This window comes from Sturnira hondurensis, unplaced genomic scaffold, assembly GCF_014824575.4.
Source record: "Sturnira hondurensis isolate 20B ecotype Veracruz unplaced genomic scaffold, ASM1482457v3 Scaffold0019428, whole genome shotgun sequence".
Taxonomy (NCBI): Eukaryota; Metazoa; Chordata; class Mammalia; order Chiroptera; family Phyllostomidae; genus Sturnira; species Sturnira hondurensis.
The window spans coordinates 5,331,165-5,349,180 of NW_028092059.1; the positions used below are offsets into that span (position 1 = coordinate 5,331,165).

The following is an 18,016-nucleotide window of genomic DNA, read 5'->3' on the forward strand; positions in this document are numbered from 1 at the left end:
TTTCATTTCTCTGATAATTAGTGATGATGAGCATCCTTTCATGTCTGTTGGCCATCTGAATGTCCTCTTTGGAGAAATGTCTGTACAGGTCCTTTGCCCACCTCTTAATTGAATTGTTTTCTGATATTGAGTTTTGTAAATTTCTTACAAATTTTTGGACATGAACCCCTTATTAGATGTACTATTGACAAATATGTTCTCCCACTCAGTGGCTTGTCTTCATTTTGTTGACGGCTTCTTTTGCTATGCAAAAACTTTTTAGTTTGATGTAGTCTCATTTGTTTATCTTTTTTCTTCATTTCCCTTGCCCAGGGCGAGATACCAGAAAAAATACTGCTATGAGAAATGTACAGATTTTACTGCCTACCTTTTCTTCCAGGACTTTTATGGTTTTCAGTCTGACATTTAAGTCTTTAATCCATTTTTAGTTTATTCTTGTGTATGGTATAAAAAGGTGGTCTAGTTTCATATTTTACACACTAACTTTCCAGTTTTCCCCAAACCATTTATTCTATAAACTGTCTTTATCTTATTCTTTGTATGTTTTTGCCTTCTCTGTCAAATATTAATTTGGCATGGATTCATTTCTGAGTTTTCTGTTATGTTCCACTAACCTATATGTCTCTTTTTATGCAAGTACCATGCTGTTTTGATTACTATGACCTTGTAATATACTTGGATATCATATAGCGTGATTCCTCCAACTTTATTCTTCTTTCTCAGGATTGCTGTTGCCATTCAGAATCTTTTGTAGTTCCATATAAACTTTTGGAATGTTTGGTCTACCTTTATGAAATATTCCATTGGTGTCTTGATAGGAATTTCATTGAACTTTTAGACTGATTTGGGTAGCATGGACATGTTAATGATGTTAATTCTTCCTGTCCATGAACTCAGTATGTGCTTCAACTTATTTGTTTTTTGGTTTATTTCTTCAGTGTCTCAGAATTTTCTGAGTAAAGGTCTGTTACATCTTTGGTTAAGTTTATTCCCAGATATTTTATTCCTTTTGAAGCAATTGTGAATGGGATTGTTTCCCTTTCTGAAGGTTCATTACTGATGAATGAACCTTCATTCATGCAGCTGGTTCTGGCCAATGTGGTTCAGTTGGTCGGAGCATTTCCCATACAGGTCATGGGTTTGGTTCCAGGTTTGACCCCCAGAGTGCATACAAGAAGGTGACCAACTGATGTTTCTCTCTCATATTGGTGTTTCTCTCTCTTACTCCCTCTCTAAAATGAGAAAATGTCCTTGGATAAAAAAACTTTTAAATGAGCTTGGGAGTTTTCTCTCCTCTTAAGTTTTTTGGAATAGTTTGAGAAGGGTAAGTTAGTTCTTTGAATGCTTGGTAAAATTCACCTGTGAAACCATCTGGTCCAGGACTTTCATTTGTTGGGTCTTAATTTTTATTACTGCTTCAATTTCACTAATTGTAATCTGTCCAGATTCTCTGATTCTTCCTGATTTAAACTTGCAATATTACATGTTTCTAGGGATTTATTTGTTTCATCCAGATTGTCCAATTTGTTGGCGTATAGTTGTTTGTAATGTTTTCTTACATTCCATTGTATTTCTCTGGTGTCAGTTGCCACTTCTGTTTCACTTCTGCTTTTGTTTATTTGGGTCCTCCCTCGTTTTTTCTTGATGAGTCCTGTTAAAGGTCTGTCAATCTTGTTCATCTTTTCAAAGAACCTACTCTTGGTTTTCTTCAAATATCTTTAAGTGTAAAGATAGATTGTTTATTTGTGATTTTTCTTGTTTTATTGAGATAAGCCTGTAATGCTGTGAATTTCCATTTTAGGACTGCTTGCCTTGTGTTCTATTTTGGATTGCGGTGTACTCATTTTCATTTGTTTCAAGGTATCTTGATTTCTACCTTGATTTTATTGTTAACCCATTCATGGTTTAATAAACATGTTTTTTAGCCTCCATATCTTTGTGTGTTTTTTCAGTTTTCTGCTTGTGATTGATTTCTAGTTTTATAGTATTGTAGTCAGAGAAGATGCATGATACAATTTCAGTCTTAAATTTATTGAGACCTGTTTTGTGACGACGATAGGTGATCTACCCCAGAAAGTTTTCCATGTGCACTTGAAAAGTATGTATATTCTGCTGCTTTAAAATAAAATGCTCTGAAGGTATCAATTAAATCTATTTGATCTAGTGTGTCATTTATAGCCACCATTTCTTTGTTGATTTTCTGTCTAGAAGCTCTACCCACTGATGTCAATGCATTATTAAAATCCCATAGAAGGACCGTATTACTGTCAGTCTCTTCCTTTATGTCCATCAGTATTTGCTTTACATATTTAGGTGCTCCTGTGTTGGGTGCATAGATATTTAGTAGAGTTATATCCTCTTGTTGGATTGTTCCCTTTATCGTTATGGAGTGTCCTTTTACATTGACACTGTTCTGCACTGAAAGGACAAGGACAGCAAGACCTAGAGAGCTTCAGTGATCAGGACAGGAAAGATGTGCTCGAGGTTCCTGATGCCACCATATAAAACGTAAAACGCAGATGTGCTGGGGGGCGTTTGGAATGAGTAAAGGAACCCTGGCAGAGGTTAGGTCTCTGACAAAGGGTCTATCTGAGAGGTGTGTTTTAGAAGAGGTGGCTGCACGGTAAAGATGAGAACCAAGTAGAAATAATAACCAGAGTGAAAATGGGACTGATTGATCCATTGGAAGGTTTTTTTTTAATGAAAGATCTAACTGCAAGATAAGTGTGTTCGTAAGTAAAAATGCATAGCTTGAATAAATAGGTGAAAGGTGAAGCAGATGGGAAGGCTGGATGGGGGGTGGCTCACTGCTGTGAAGGAGCTGTTTGAATCATTGATATACACAGATGAAAGATAGTTGAAAAGGGGCAATAACATTTAGGGTTACTGTAACAAACATCATTTACCTAATAATGATGGAAAGATTATGAATATATCCATTTTTTACCAAATCAAATGATAATTATTTTGTAGCCACTCAGACATTACTCTCCAAAATACTAATGCTGATGTTATTGCTTTAATCCAGTCATATCCCTCCATCATTGTGGGCATATACTGTTCTGGAATTTAAATACAGGTAGGTTTTATGTGCTTCTTGTTCTCCATTGGAGAAGATGAGGTGTTCACTCTTGCAAATGTAGGAATGAAGTGGACTTCGTATTTAACTGGAAATGTTTCATGAGCTAATGAAACACAGTATTAAAAAGTATAATGATGATTTAGATTTATATAACATATTAAATATTGTCAGATTACCCCAGTACATAGTCTCACCTTGATAAATTGGTAGTTTATTGGGTATTCATTCTCTCCTGCTTGGCATCCAAGTAAAACTACTGGGCACAAGATCAATGTGTGATGTCATCACAAACATTTATTAGAATTTACTCATATCATGTGATTCAAAAATCAACTCATTATGTTTACCTTTAATTTTGTGTGACATTATTCAGAATATTTATGTTTGATATTATTCAGGAAAATTTGAGAAGGATATCTGCTTAATTATTTACATGATGTCATATTCATGAAACTCTTTAAGTTATCTTCATGATGTTTTGGGTGTAACATTAAAAATTTACATCAACACTGGATAGTGAGTTTATTCATAGGCTGACAAGAATGTCAGTAAGGCAGATTGAGAAAAAGGTTTATTGCATTAACATCATGTTTAATTTTTGTATTGTTGCATTTATTTATTTTTGTGCTTCCTTTAGAAATTCAATTAAAATTATGTGTGTGTAAACCACTTAATAAATAAAACTCTGATGCATAAAGTCAGCATATTAGTTTTCTTAGAAATTCTCCCATACATTTTCTACACTCAGAGATTATGATATCATTAGGGAAAAATCTAAAGCAAAAAATCCTTTGTATATTTTGTCTAAGTATGTACTCATGGGCTTCTATCGGCTTATTTTAAAAATGTTTCTGTCATTTTAGACATGTGTTGTTATAACTTTTTATGCTTATCTCATAAAAATCAGAGTATATAGAATTATGTTAACTAATTAGAATATGCATAGTCTGAAACTGGGAATATAAGATGGTTCTAGAGAGACAAGAGACTAGAGAGACAAGACTCCTGCCCTCAGGGAGTTTTACATTCCTCTGGGTAGAGATAGTCAATAAACAAACGTTAAAAAAAATCAGATACTAAGAGAAGTCAGTGAATTAACAAAGTGTGAGCAAGTACTGAGGGTTCACAGAATAGTCCCCTTAATGTGGTGACATCTAACCAGAATTCTTCGTGGTCAGAAAAAGCCAGTGTAAAGAAATCAAGTCACTAAAATTGAATTAACCACAAGCCAATTCTCATAGACTAATATGCATATGTAAAAGAAGCAGGAAAATAGAATATTTGATAGAATTATGACATACATTCTCCTTAGAACACATGCATCATTTTTTAATTAAATTATTAATACTACTAAAACAGTCTGTCAAGTAAATGTAGATTTTGTCATAAGTATAAGATCTATCTTTTATCCAGGATATTGGGCTATTGTCTACTGGGCTTAGCCCAAACCTTAAGAACAAGGTAGGCCATAAGGGAATCTTCAGGAGAATTGGCAGGAAAATGTTGTAGATAGGTACTTTTTTATGTTAAATTTATAAAAATTGGAAAAGAGGAAAAACTGTATTTTATAATACAAACTATAAAAATAGAGCTTGACTAAATCTTGAATGATGGGCTTATATAGAAGTATAGTTACCAGAATCTTGGAGGCGCAAAGAATATATGTTACTGTTTAGCAGAAGAGGGCACATATAGGTGTCAGAAGTTTGAGAAATATGGCCTGAAGGGCTTTCTTAAAACTACCCTTTTAGCACTTTAAAGAAATTTATGAAGGGCCCTAAAAGTATCCAATTAATTATATTTTAACAAATATTGTTAAACTGTCCATAAATTTATGTACAGGAATATTTATCTCCAACTTATTTATAATTGTGAGAATTTAGGAGAAAAATCTATATAATTAAAATATATACAATTATCCAAGAAATTTCTATCCAGCAATTAAAACCTGTATTTTGGGAAAATATTTAATGCCATAATAAAATGCCCAGGACAAAAATGAAGTACAAAGTGGTAATGACTCAATATTTAAAAGAAAAAGACACAATTATACTTAGAGAAAAATTGGGATCAATATAACTATTTTGGAGAGCCATTTGGCACTGCCTGTAAAGTTGAAAATGTGCAGACCCTAGCCAAAAGTTAATATGATTGATGTGCCAATAGATAGTTATATACTCATGTGATAAGATGCTATTCAGATGTTAAATATTAATGAATTGGATCAATATATCTGCAACAGAGATAGATCGATATATCTCAACGCAGACAGTTCTCAAAATAATGTTGAATTTTATAAAGCAAGTTGCAGAATGCTATATATGTATAGTAACATTTATGTAAAAATTTATACAATACGCCCTAGCTGGTGTAGCTCAGTGGATTGAGCACGGGCCTTCGAACCAGAAAATCGAACAATCGCAGTTCGATTCCCAGTCAGGGCACATGCCTGGGTTGCAGGCCAGTTCCCGGCAGGGGCCAGTTCCCAGCAGGGGATGCAGGAGAAGCAACCATACATTGATGTTTCCTTCCTCTCTCCTTCCCTTACCCTCTAAAGATAAATAAAAAAAAATACAATACCACAACAGTTATGTAAAAATTTATACAACAATACCACATACTGCTTACATACACAGTGAGGAACAAACTTATGAGAGCAGAGCCCAGAAGCATGCAGACCAGAATCCTGGTGGTGGCTGCCCTTAGGGTGGGAGGGAGGAGGGTGAGACTAATGTGGGGAGTATGCCTCTAAGTTTTAAGGCATAAAGTTTTAAGTCACTGTTTTTTTCTTAAAAACAGTGACTGGAAGAAGGTACATCTGTGTTTGCAGTGGTTATTATTCAGAAGTAAGATTACAGTTCAATTTTTATTTTTAAACTTCTCTGCATTTTCCAAATTCACAAAATAGATGTTGAGAAAATTAGTGCCATATAGATAAATAAACAATAGCTGTATAGTTACGGGACCTGTGCCCCATAGGGGTTTCTAAGGCCCTTACAGAGGAGCTGCCTCTAGAAAGCTGAAAAGTCAGCAAAAAAGGATGATCCTTCCACGAAAGGAAGTAGAGGGCTGGCTGTCTGCAAAGTGTGGAGACGTAAACCCGGCCTTGTCTTGGGAAGGGAGGATGGGCATTATTCTAAGCCATGGGTCTCAAACTTTTCAGCATGTGTCAAAATCACTTAGAGGGCTTGTTAAAAAACAGATTGCTCCCTCTCCATCCCAGCCCTACCCCAGAGTTTCTGATTCAGTAACTGGGGTCAGGCCTCTGAATTTTGCATTTCTGACAAGTTTCTAGCTGTTGCTGACAATAATGATACTTGTCTCAGGACCATGCTTTGAGAATTTCTGCTATACTCAAAATGCAGCCATCAGGTATTTGTATTTTTGATTGCTAAAACATGAGGGAAACATTTGGCAGTAATCACTCGGATGTTATTGTCTGGTAGATCCACAAATTACTTAATGGAGCCAGCCAGCCAGTCTTGGGGAAGTTGGAGTCGCATGCTAGAGAGCAAGCAGACCAAAAAAAAAAAAAAAAGAAGAAGTCATCAGACGGTCAGAAAATTCAAAACTAGAGAAAATGAGAGCTGGTCCAATCTAATGGTCAAAGACCATTGAAGAGATTTCTTTAGGAAAAGGCAGGTAATAAAATGAGCATTAAAAGGCACTGTTAAAAAAAATACAAACAGATTCAGTCACCAGGGTCTGTTGCTATTTGCAAAACTGGGAGTCCAGGATGACCCTTCTTTCTCTCCTCATCCTTTTTCAACCTCCCTCATCCCGCTTTCTTTTCTACTCTCCCACACTGAGCGACCTTTAGTGACAAGCATTCCCCTGGGCTCTGGATAAAGTGGTGTCTTACCATCTTTGTACTACAGCACATGGCATAGTACACAGTAGCTGCTCACTAACTGTTGAATAAAATATGTGATCAGAAGAGGGCATGGTTAAAGGTGCAGTGAATGGAAGACAGAAATAGGATGCTATACCTGCAAATGAGAAGCACAGACACAGTGGAGTCAGCCCAACAATACAAATTGCTGGCTTGATACACCATTTGGAAGTGTTACTACTTGGCACTTTTCTTTATATCCTACACTTTTCCCAATACATTTTTGCTGCTTTTCCCATTGCCTTTCCAGTGTTTTCTACATGGTTCCCCAATTTCAGCTGAATGAGTGTATGCTTCATTATGATATTTTTAATCTGTCTCAAACCTGAAACTACATATAAGGCATATGCCTAAATATGTGGTGCCACTTACTATAAGGCATTCTCCTGCTTTCCCAATGAAGAGATCCAAAAAGGTCTGGCTTTAACTTAAGTATGTAGACTTTTAGGAACATAGATTAAGCAGTTATGTGTCTGTTTACACTGTTTAATCTTTGATTGTTATACATGCATATTTAAACATATCATCTAAAATATTAACTTTTTATTTAACTTTTTTGAAAGTTTTAGTACTTCCATATGAATCTTAAATCTGTTAGCACACCTTGCTTTCATGAAGTTATTTGAGATACAATACTTTCTTGAATCTAGGGATGGTGCTATCACTGAAAATTTTCATCACAAACCCACAAGTTCCTCTCACATAACATGAGAACACTTTTTCATTCATTTTTAGTGTACTTTCAAGAGTCCCACAACGTAACCATATACTATATATTAAACTGATCATAAAAAGTTGTGTTTACAATCTGGCCAGTGTGGCTCGTTGGTTGGCCATTGTCCCACAAACCGAAATGTCAGCAGTTCAGTTCCTGGTGGGCATATGCCTGGGTTGCTGGTTCAGTCTCCAGTCTGAACTGGCACATACAGAAGTTAGCCAATCAGTGTTTCTCTCTCAACATCACTGTTTCCCTCCCTCTCTTTCTCCCTCCCTTCTCTCTCTGAAAATAAAAAAAAAAAGAAGAAGAAAACAAGTCTTGTTTACCATAACAAATAATACTAGCAATTGTAGTATAACATTCTCTGCAAGGATTACATATTAAACCTTTTAAAAAATTATTTCCCATCTTTTTTGTTTAATAGATTCTTTAAGATGACCTCTTGCAAGCATTCTACACTAGTAGTGATTCCTGCTGGTGCAAGCCAATACGTCCTCCCAAAACAGTACCTTATGATTCAGGAAAGGAATTGAGAGAGTATCCCGTAGTGGAAGGGAGCTTGTGAACCTTAACTATGAAGCACCTTCCACTCTAGTATTCAAGAATAGTGGAGAAAACCCTTTTATATTCGGAAATCTACTATAACTTTATTTCCGTTTAATTTTTTGCTTTACAATAACAACACCTTTTTTTTCTTTAGGCCAATATGATGATTAGAAAAGCAAATCATAGGGGTATGTGGAATCAAGAAGTGACTGAATGTGACTGGATTAACACCTAACTTTCCAGTTGTCGGGTCATAAGTTTTGAAAGCTATGTTTTTATTGTGAGTTAGAAGGAGGGTTGTGTGAGTGTGTAATGCCGTAATTATGGGTTGGTCTCTAGTAATTAGAAAGTTGCAAGGGGGGAATTCCAGTCAAGATGACAGCACAGGTAAATGCAGTACTCAAATACTCCCACAACCACATCAAAATGACAACTAAGCTACAGAACCACCATCATTCAGGACCTCCTGAAACTAGCTGAATGGAAGTCCTGCAACCAGGGATTTAAAGAAGCCACATCGAGACTGGTAGTTGGGGTGGAGATGCAGAACAGGCTGGTTCAACACACACACATGGCAGATAAAAACAGGAAGGATATTCTGACTGTGGAAGTACCCCCTAGGATTGAGGGGTCCCAGCCCCACACCAGGCCCCGAAGCTCAGGGTTCCAGTGATTGGAGGAGAAGTTCCCACGGGTTCTGGCTGTAAAACCCAGTGGGAATTGAGGCTGAGAAAGATGAAGGACTTCAAGAGTTGCAGGCATTCCTCTTAAAGGGTCTTCATAAGGAAATACTTGGATGTACTACCTCTGATCTTCAGCACTGTGACAGCTGCTCAAAAGGCACCAGGGATATATGGGGAAGAACTGAATTGTCTGGCTTCAGGGCAAAAGCTGGGGGGCAGCTTTCTCCCAAACAGAAATGCTGACAGGCGCCATTATTTTTTTTGTGAGTCCTTCCCCCCACCAAACCAACAGGAAGGTGCCGTATCTAAGTCTCCACCAACCTGCCTATCACTGTTCCCCCAATCCTGGTGATTCCCTGAGGCCACAGCCCAACCAATTTACAAGTCCACCCATACCATTCCCAGTGACTTTTCCATACAAGTGACCTCTCTTGCCACATGCTTCAGACTGTCCTGAAATCTCTCAAACAAGCAGCATCTGGTCTATGTGTACTCTGGGCCTCTGACTCAGTGGCCTCAGGCCCAGCACTAACAGGAGCTGGCCTTAGTTCACAACTTGGCCTCTCCAAGGTACCTCTTGGAGAGGTACCAGCTCAGGTAGCAGCCATCTGCAAATAATTCTATAGCACATTCCAGGTGGCTTCAGGCAGGGTACAGGTGGTGGCTGATCTTGTACCTCTAGGAGGCCCCAGAGCCAGTGTGCCCAGTAGACAGCTTCAGACCGCCCTGGATTACAACCTTGCCACCTCCACAAGCAACACACTCAAGGGGAGGACTGGGTAAGCAGCAAAGCCCCACTAGAGCAAGTCCTGCTCCACTGGGTTGGTTTCTGCATAGCGGCTCCTCCACTGTAGTCACAGCTGTCCTTGCAGCCAGTTTGCGTAGGGAATCAATCCCTCCCAGTGGTACCAACAGCAATCAGGGCTGAACTACAACAGATACTTCCCACAACCCACACAGGAGCACACCTGAAGCACCGAGGCTGGGTAACTGGATGTTGGGAGGCAGAGGGCTACACCGTTGGACCCTACAGGACACCTACGACACAAGGCCACTGGACCAGTTTGAGAGATGTAGCAGCTCTACCTAATACATAGGAACAAACAGAAGAAAGCAGGCAAAATTCAGAGACAAAAATACAGGTCCCAAATGAAAGAACAGGAGAAATCTGCAGAAAAAGAACTAAATTAAATGGAGGTAAGCAAATTACCAGATGCAGCGCTCAAAACAATTATTATAAGGATGCTCAAGGAACTTAGTGAGAACTTCAACAGCATGAAAAAGGACATAGAAACTCTAAAAAGTAGTCAGAAATGAAGGGTACACTAACCAAAATGAAGACTTTATAGGAAATCAACAACAAAGTAGATGAAGCTGAGAATCAAATCAACAATTTAGAATTAGAGGAAGCAAAAACACCCAATTAATACACCAAAAAAAGAAATGCAAAAAAAGTAAGGCTGGAATAAGGAGCCTCTGGGACAATGTCAAGCGTCCAAACATTCATGTCACAGAGGTGCTGGAAGGAGAAAGAAATTGAAAACCTATTTGAAAAAATAATAACAGAAAACTTTCCTAACTTGATGAAGGAAAAAGACACATGAGCCTACGAAGTGCAGAGAGTTTCAAACAAGGTGAACCCAAAGAGGCCCACACCAAGACACATCACAATTAAAATGCAAACATTTAAAGACAAGGACAGAATCTTAAAAACAGCAAGAGAAAAGCAGTTATTTGCAAGGGAGTTCCCTTAAGACTGTCAGCTGATTTCTCAACAGAAACTTTGCAGGCCAGAGGGAATAGCAAGAGATATTCAAATACAATACACAAATATGTATTGTACAACTGTACAGCTGAACCCTATATAATCTTATTAACCAATGTTACTCCAATGTATTCAATAAAAAGGAAAAATATTCAAACTGATGAAAAGCAAGGACTTACAATCAGGGTTTACTCTACCTAGCAAAACTGTCATTTAAAATCGAAGGACGGATAAAGCGCTTTCCAGATAAGGAGAGCCAAAGGAGTTTATCACCACCAAACCAGTATTACATGAAATGTTACAAGGTCTTCTTACTATAAGAAGGAGGTGGAAAAAAAGATTAAAAATGTGGACAATAAAATGACAATAAATACATATCTATCAATAATTAAACCTAAAAGTCAAACAAGCGGAACAGAAACTGGTAAGTCAGAAACTGACTTACTGATACAAAGAACATTTGGATGGTTGCCAGATGGGAGTGGGGGTTGTGGAAATGGGTGAAAACGGTGAAGGGATTAAGAAGTACAAAAGGATAGTTACAGAATAGTCACAAGTAGTAAAGTACAGCATAGGGAATATAGTCAATAATATTGTAATAACTGTGTGTAGTATCAGATGGGTATTAGATTTATCGGGATGACCACTTAGTAAGTTCTATAATGCCTAGTCACTGGGATATACACCTGAAATTGATAGAATATGTCAATATAATATGTCAACTGTAATTGAAAAATAAAAAATGATTTTTAAAAGAGTCGCATGTGGTGAAAAGCAAGCAAATTCGGTTAAGTGGATTGTTAGATGAAAACAAGTTGAATTTGTCATTTCGATGGCAGAAGACATCAAAATAGTTTGGTACACTCATCAGTTTATTTATAGAAATGTGCAGGTTCTCAGTTTTTCAACATTAAGTATACATTTTTTATATTTATATGTTTCAGGCTTCATTATTGGAATTTTGAAGACATGAAAACATCAGATGAACCAACCTGCAGTGTCTTGGATTCAGATTGGAAGATGAAGAGAAAGTTTAAAGAATGTGGCCTCTAAAGGCGGGTAGTACCTGGAAATATTAACCGACTCACATTGTAAAAATGAGACCGATTTCTAAACAGTAGAGATTATTTTAGTCCAACATCAAGGTTCAAGACAATATGTTGAACTAAAAACTACACTCCTCCCCTCCCCAACTTCAGACAGGTACCAGCATTGGTAAAATATGGTTTTCCTTAGTCAGAAGCACTCCTTTTTACCCGTGTAGATCATTCTTAGGAATTAAGTATCGGTTATTTAATGTAGATTATAATGGGAAACTGATTTTTTCCACAATGGCAGATTTCAAGGACTTGGTTCCAAACTGAGCCGAAGCGTCCCAGTGCGTTTTGTAGTCTGGGAACAACTATGCTGCATTGGCCGTTTTTGAAGGCCATCATGCCCTGTAATATAAGGATATCATCTTATTGCTGATATCTTTGGAGAGTCCCAAGCAGATACAGAAAATGAATGGAGGCAAGGAGTGTGACGGAGGGGACAAGGATGGAGGTCTTCCAGCTATACAAGTTCCTGTGGGCTGGCAGCGCCGTGTGGATCAGAATGGAGTTCTCTATGTCAGGTGAGCCCTTATTACTACCTGCGTCACCTCCCAGTTTCAGTCCCAAAATTAAGGAGGTAGAGTTGTTCCTCTGAGGGAGCAAAATATTGTGACTGGCAGCACCTCAAATAAATTTGAATAAATGAACTTTGTGCTAAAAATATTCAGGTAATTTTAATCTGTACTATTTTGCAATGTAAATTGCCCTAGGTTACAAGAGAGAGGTTTTATGCGTTACTTGTGTTTATATAATGTGTCATTCTGCTTATCAGTTAACAAGGATAAAGAAAAATATAAAGATTTCTAAAAGAAACATAGGTGCCATTACCGCATTTACAAGAGAATGTAAATTCCGGAAACGGAACTAATGTCTCTTGATAATGTGATTCTGTCTTTCATGGTACTTCAGCTGGATTTTCAGATGTAAGGTTCATGTTTTCATCTACAGGCAGTTTTAGTTATTACATTCCTTAATGCCTAATATTACATAAAAGTTTCCCAGTTTTTTTCTGCACAGCTTTTGAGCTATACCTGTGCATATTATAGTAAAAAAAATCAAATCATACAAATAAAATGCACATGCCTACTCTTTTAAATTTTGAAGGCAGGTATCACTGCTAGAGCAAGCTGAATGGGATAACTAAACTGTTGGCAAGGAGTTTCAGTCTTATTATCAAATAACTGATACCCAAGTTCCTTACATAGTAGGTTATCAATAGTATATGAAAAGTTACAATACCATAAAGCTCTCTTTGTGATATAATACAGTTATTAGAAATAGACTTAGAACTTTTTTAAAAATATCACATTGCACCAATATATTCATGCTGTTACTTTTAAGGCAGTTATGTGTATCTCTGCTTTAGTGGAATTCTCTATTTGTGCAAAGATATATTTATATGAAAGAGATATTTGCCATTATATAAACATAAACGATCTCATGTCATAACGCAAAATTCAGTTCAGATTCTGTCTTGGGTTGGTTTTATGTTAGGTATTTCTTAACATTTGAATTCTTTTGCACATTAGTTTTGTTCGTGTGCCTCTGGGAATGTTAAAGATATGCTCTGTGTTCATTGGAGTGAAGGAACATGGAAGCAGGGGGTGCAGAGCTTGTCCCACAGTGGGCACGGTGGACTCATGGGTGACTTTCTCAGTGTTCGTATTGCCGGTGCTGTTACCACACTGCCAGAGACACTTGGTTATTAATATAATGTAGCAAGGTATGAGTGTTATTGTTTATATTTATGATTGTTCTAGTCTATAAGGAGCAAGTATGTGTTCATCTTAGACCAAATGACTCTAAGATCTTGATAGATAATTTTTTTACTTCATCTTCATTCCAATGAAAGGCAAATCAGCTTTTTGGATTGCTGAAAACTAAGTTAAACCCTGGAGGGGTTGGGGGGGCAGGAATGGTGGAGGTAAATGCAGACAACTATACTGGAACAACAATAAAATAATTTTTAAAAAAATAAAGTGAAATTTACTTTCAAATAAACTAAGTTAAACCACAGTAAGTCTAGGAATCTGTCAGTTATCTTTTACGTGATTGTCCAGGCGTAAGTAGACTTTGCTGTGTATTAGTGTGAGGTAGCGCAAGTTCTCCAAATCCAAGTCTGCGCTAAGAATTCTCTTCACAACTAACTCTGCCAGATAAGGTAAAACACTTTCAAATAAATTAAGCCAGTATGGGTTCAATCTGTTTGTATATGACTGGTGACATCACTGCCTGAACACATATAGGAGGCTGGCCCCCTTCTCAATGTGCAGTTTGCTGGTAATTTTTAGGTTTGTCTTCAGCTGCTGTGCCTCAGGGAGACACTGAGGCTACACAGTAGATTTCCCACCTGCTTCCAACCTCCTAAGCTTTATCTATGCCTTAAGACTTGTAACTATTTTATATGTTAATTATTACTCCCAAAGGTTAATTAAAGAGGTACAACTAAAGAAAAGAACTGAACTAACTGATTGAGAGGAAGTGTTTTTTTAAGTGTCTGGAATACTCTAATAGAATTTAGGAGCTTTTGTCTTCGGTTTTAATTTTCCAGTTAAATTCCTCTAGGGTTTAGTCTCTACATTTTCTTTAACTGTAAAATGTTAGGCAATTTCATGTCACAAAACTCATGAACTTTTCGAGTAACTCTTTGGTGATCTCATTTAAATTAGTAGGGCTCTGAAACATCTCGTCCTTACCACTGGAGTGGAACTCAAGTCTATAATATGGGAATTATCACTTTTTACAGACCATTTGAAAAAAACTGTTAGCCTAAGTAAATGAACGAGTGAATCCACAAAGTTGAGGATTTTAATTGAGGTTTTCTACATGCATGAGTCACTTACATGATTGTCTGTAAATAAAAGATGAATTGTATTTTAAAGCTGGTTCATTTATAGATGCAAACTACCTGTAGTAGAATAGTCTACCCCGGTAGTATAATGCTTTGTATTACTTCTGGTCAAGTCCAGATTTGATCAGAAGGCTTAAGTGAAGGTTTTGGTAAGTAGTCAGAAATAAAAGGTATTCTTGAATGAAAAGTATATAATAATTTTCAAGGTTGTAAAATCAGTATTTAAACAACAAACATCTTAAAATGCAAATGACCTATTTTAAGCTAACCCTCCTTGTGAATAAAAATTGAATAAAAGCAAAGAGTGATAATAATTTGAGAACACAACCCATTTACCAGCCAGAAGACCTGGCAGACGCCTTCCTGCCACCGAAACCCTGCTTTCTCAGGAGTCCCCTCAGCCTTTGTCAGATCTGCCCGGCTCCTCTCTCCTTGTCAGAATGGTTCGGCTCTTCACGGTAATTGGAGTTGAGCCGCACAGATCTATCTTCAAAGAAACACATGGATGAGGGAGAAGAAAAAAGAAACCTATTTTTACGTAGGGGCAACTTGGTCCTGGTCTCCAAGATTAAAGGAGAGAACTTGCTAGCTCCAACTTGTGTACACTTAGTGCCGTTCTGGTTTGACCTCCAGTGTGTTCCTAAATTTCCGTTTTTCCTCCAACAGCTCTAAGTGTACATCTTCTGGTTTAAAATGATTATGATTACTTTCATGTAGTTCCCTTGTTTCTTTCTTGCTTGCTTCTATCGTCTTTTCCTAAGAATAGCATTTTCCCCAATCTAGTCCAGTTTTGGTTTTCAGAATACTTCTGTTTAATTTTCTGTGAAGATCTGTATTTTTCTGAGAAATATTTTGGTTCAAAAGAAAGAGTGATAGTGCTGAAAGTCTATAATTTAGTAGCTAACATAATATTGACAAAGGAAATGCTTTTCCTTAGCAGGAAAATATTATCCCATGAAGGAAGTAAGACTATAAATTATGCCTTTTTTCACATAATATGTGCAGTCAGAATTATTTCCTGATGTTTTGTAAAATTATTTTTACAGTCCCAGTGGGTCTTTGTTATCTTGCTTGGAGCAGGTTAAAACATACCTGCTTACTGACGGAACATGCAAGTGTGGCTTGGAATGTCCTCTTATTCTTCCCAAGGTAACCATTTCACAACAGATCTCTCAGCATTTTTTTTATTTTTTAGGTGTTTTGTGTATTTGCGTTTCTCGTTTGACATTTCATTTTTACATTACTTCTCCAATCACATGTGCCTTTTAAAGTCTAACTAGATATCTTTTGCATGCATTTTGGAATACTTAGTGATTGTGGAAAATGGTTCAAATCCCGGAGTCATTTTTAAATATTTTATGTTAAATATTTTGTTAAAACCTCTTTTGCCCATTTTATCAGAGCTATACCTATGTTCACCATTTAATGGTGCAGTATTTTCTTAAGAGTGCAGTATTTTCTTTCCCCACTATAACTGTTCAGCCTGCAGTGATAAATCTACCACCAATGTTTCTAACATCACAAAGCTAACATGTGAAACTGTTTTACTTCTTTGCAAGGTAGAAAGTAAAAATTGTGATAAATGATAAAATATTACTACTGTAGAAATAGACCATGTTCTCTGAGTATCTGTTACGGTGCCGGTTTCAGAACTCAGGTTAACAGACACCTTCTTTCTTTTTATGTGTGTGTCACATCGTTCCAAAAAGTTGATTTGAAACACCTCATAAGTATGTACACAATAAATAGTATTTTTTAAAAAACAGGGAAACATATTTTTAATAGGCAAAAAGTAATGTTAATATAGTAATAAAATTAAGCCAGAGGAAAAGTTAGCATGTAGAAATGTCAGCTTGTGGATTTTAAATTGAACTTCACCTATTTTTGTACTGTTATAGCATCAGGAAATATCTATATTGGCAACATTATCAGATAGTATATCTTTGCATATATTTATCTTGGCTATCTTAGAATTAGGATAATTCCCATTACTTACTGTGCCACTAAAAACCATGAGTTCAGCAAAAGTATTTACCAAGTTATATAGAGTTGCTTTTCTTACATTTAAAAACTGGAGAAAATTTTATTCAGATTTGTGGCTTAGTCTACATAAAGACATTCTTTAAACAAAGGATCTTTTTATTTTATGCTTTTACAACATACTCTAAACAAAGGCTGTCCTTTTCCAGGTGTTTAATTTTGATCCTGGAGCTGCCGTGAAACAAAGAACTGCCGAAGACGTTAAAGCAGATGAAGATGTCACAAAGCTATGCATACACAAAAGAAAAATCATCGCAGTGGCCACACTTCATAAAAGCATGGAAGCCCCACATCCTTCTCTGGTGCTTACCAGTCCCGGAGGAGGAACAAGTATGTAACACCGGGGAGGGTTTAGGACTTTGCCTCCCCACCACTCTCCTGGAGGAGTCATGAGAAATCACTTTGCCAAGCATTTTCCAAGTCCACTTTTCAAACATGCACATGGCTGTTAAAGTTAGGAATATTTTATCATTTTATTACAAAGAGCAAATTCATTCTGAAAATTTTTCAAGAATTTTTGAAAAATTCTCATCAATTTGTTTCCCAAAATTTCCTGTCCAAATAAACCATCTAGTTACACAATTAGACTCAGCATTGATTAGCACATAGAACTGTTATGCAGGTATAGAGCTCAGCTAACAAAAGGAAAGTGCCACAGATTTTTAGGAAACTAATGCAGCCTTTATTGGAGTGTGTGGTATCAAATGTTCAAATGCAACTAGCAGTATTTTTAAGATCTAGCAGTATTATTTTTTTCTGTCATTTAACAGCTATTTATTGAGCACCTACTAACAGATCTTATCTTGTCGGCAGCTTTTTGTACCTTCCCCAACATGCTCATATGTATGTATGCATGCTTTCACTTTCTAAAAAAATTCAGCCCTGGCTGGTAGAGCTTAGTGGATTGAGCTCAGGCCTGCGAACTACACTACTGCGGTTCGATTCCCAGTCAGGTCACATGCCTGGGTTGCAGGCCAGTTCCCAGCAGGGGACTCATGAGAGGCAACCATACATTGATACTTCTCTCCTTCCCTTCTTCCCTTCCCCTCTAAAAGATAAATAAATAAAATCTTTTTAAAAAATAAATAAATAAATTCAAAGAAAACTTGCATGAACAGTTCACTGAATACCACGTACCCTTCATCTAGTTTCCCTAATTAACAATTTTGTTACAGAAACTGCAGATGTTGTAAAAATTGACCCCCAAATAGTTCAGCACACAAGGACGTTCTCCTCATAAACCAAAATCTAATTATTACATTTGGGAAATTTAACACTGATACAATATTATCTAATCTGCAGTCTATGTTCAAATTTCTCCAGTTCTAATAATTTCTTATAGTTA

The 18,016-nt window shown here is 36.8% G+C and overlaps 1 protein-coding gene across 4 annotated transcripts in view; it reads left to right on the forward strand.

Moving 5' to 3' along the window:
• Positions 1-18,016, forward strand: part of MBD5 (methyl-CpG binding domain protein 5) — a 173,944-nt gene that overhangs the window by 109,548 nt on the left and 46,380 nt on the right. For all 4 annotated transcript variants that reach the window (XM_037027789.1, XM_037027792.1, XM_037027793.1 and 1 more), the window contains 3 exons: positions 11,631-12,301; positions 15,678-15,780; positions 16,821-17,001. In XM_037027789.1, the coding sequence (XP_036883684.1) occupies positions 12,189-12,301; positions 15,678-15,780; positions 16,821-17,001 (397 nt within the window). In that variant the 5' untranslated portion in view covers positions 11,631-12,188. The remainder of the gene's footprint in view (positions 1-11,630; positions 12,302-15,677; positions 15,781-16,820; positions 17,002-18,016) is intronic.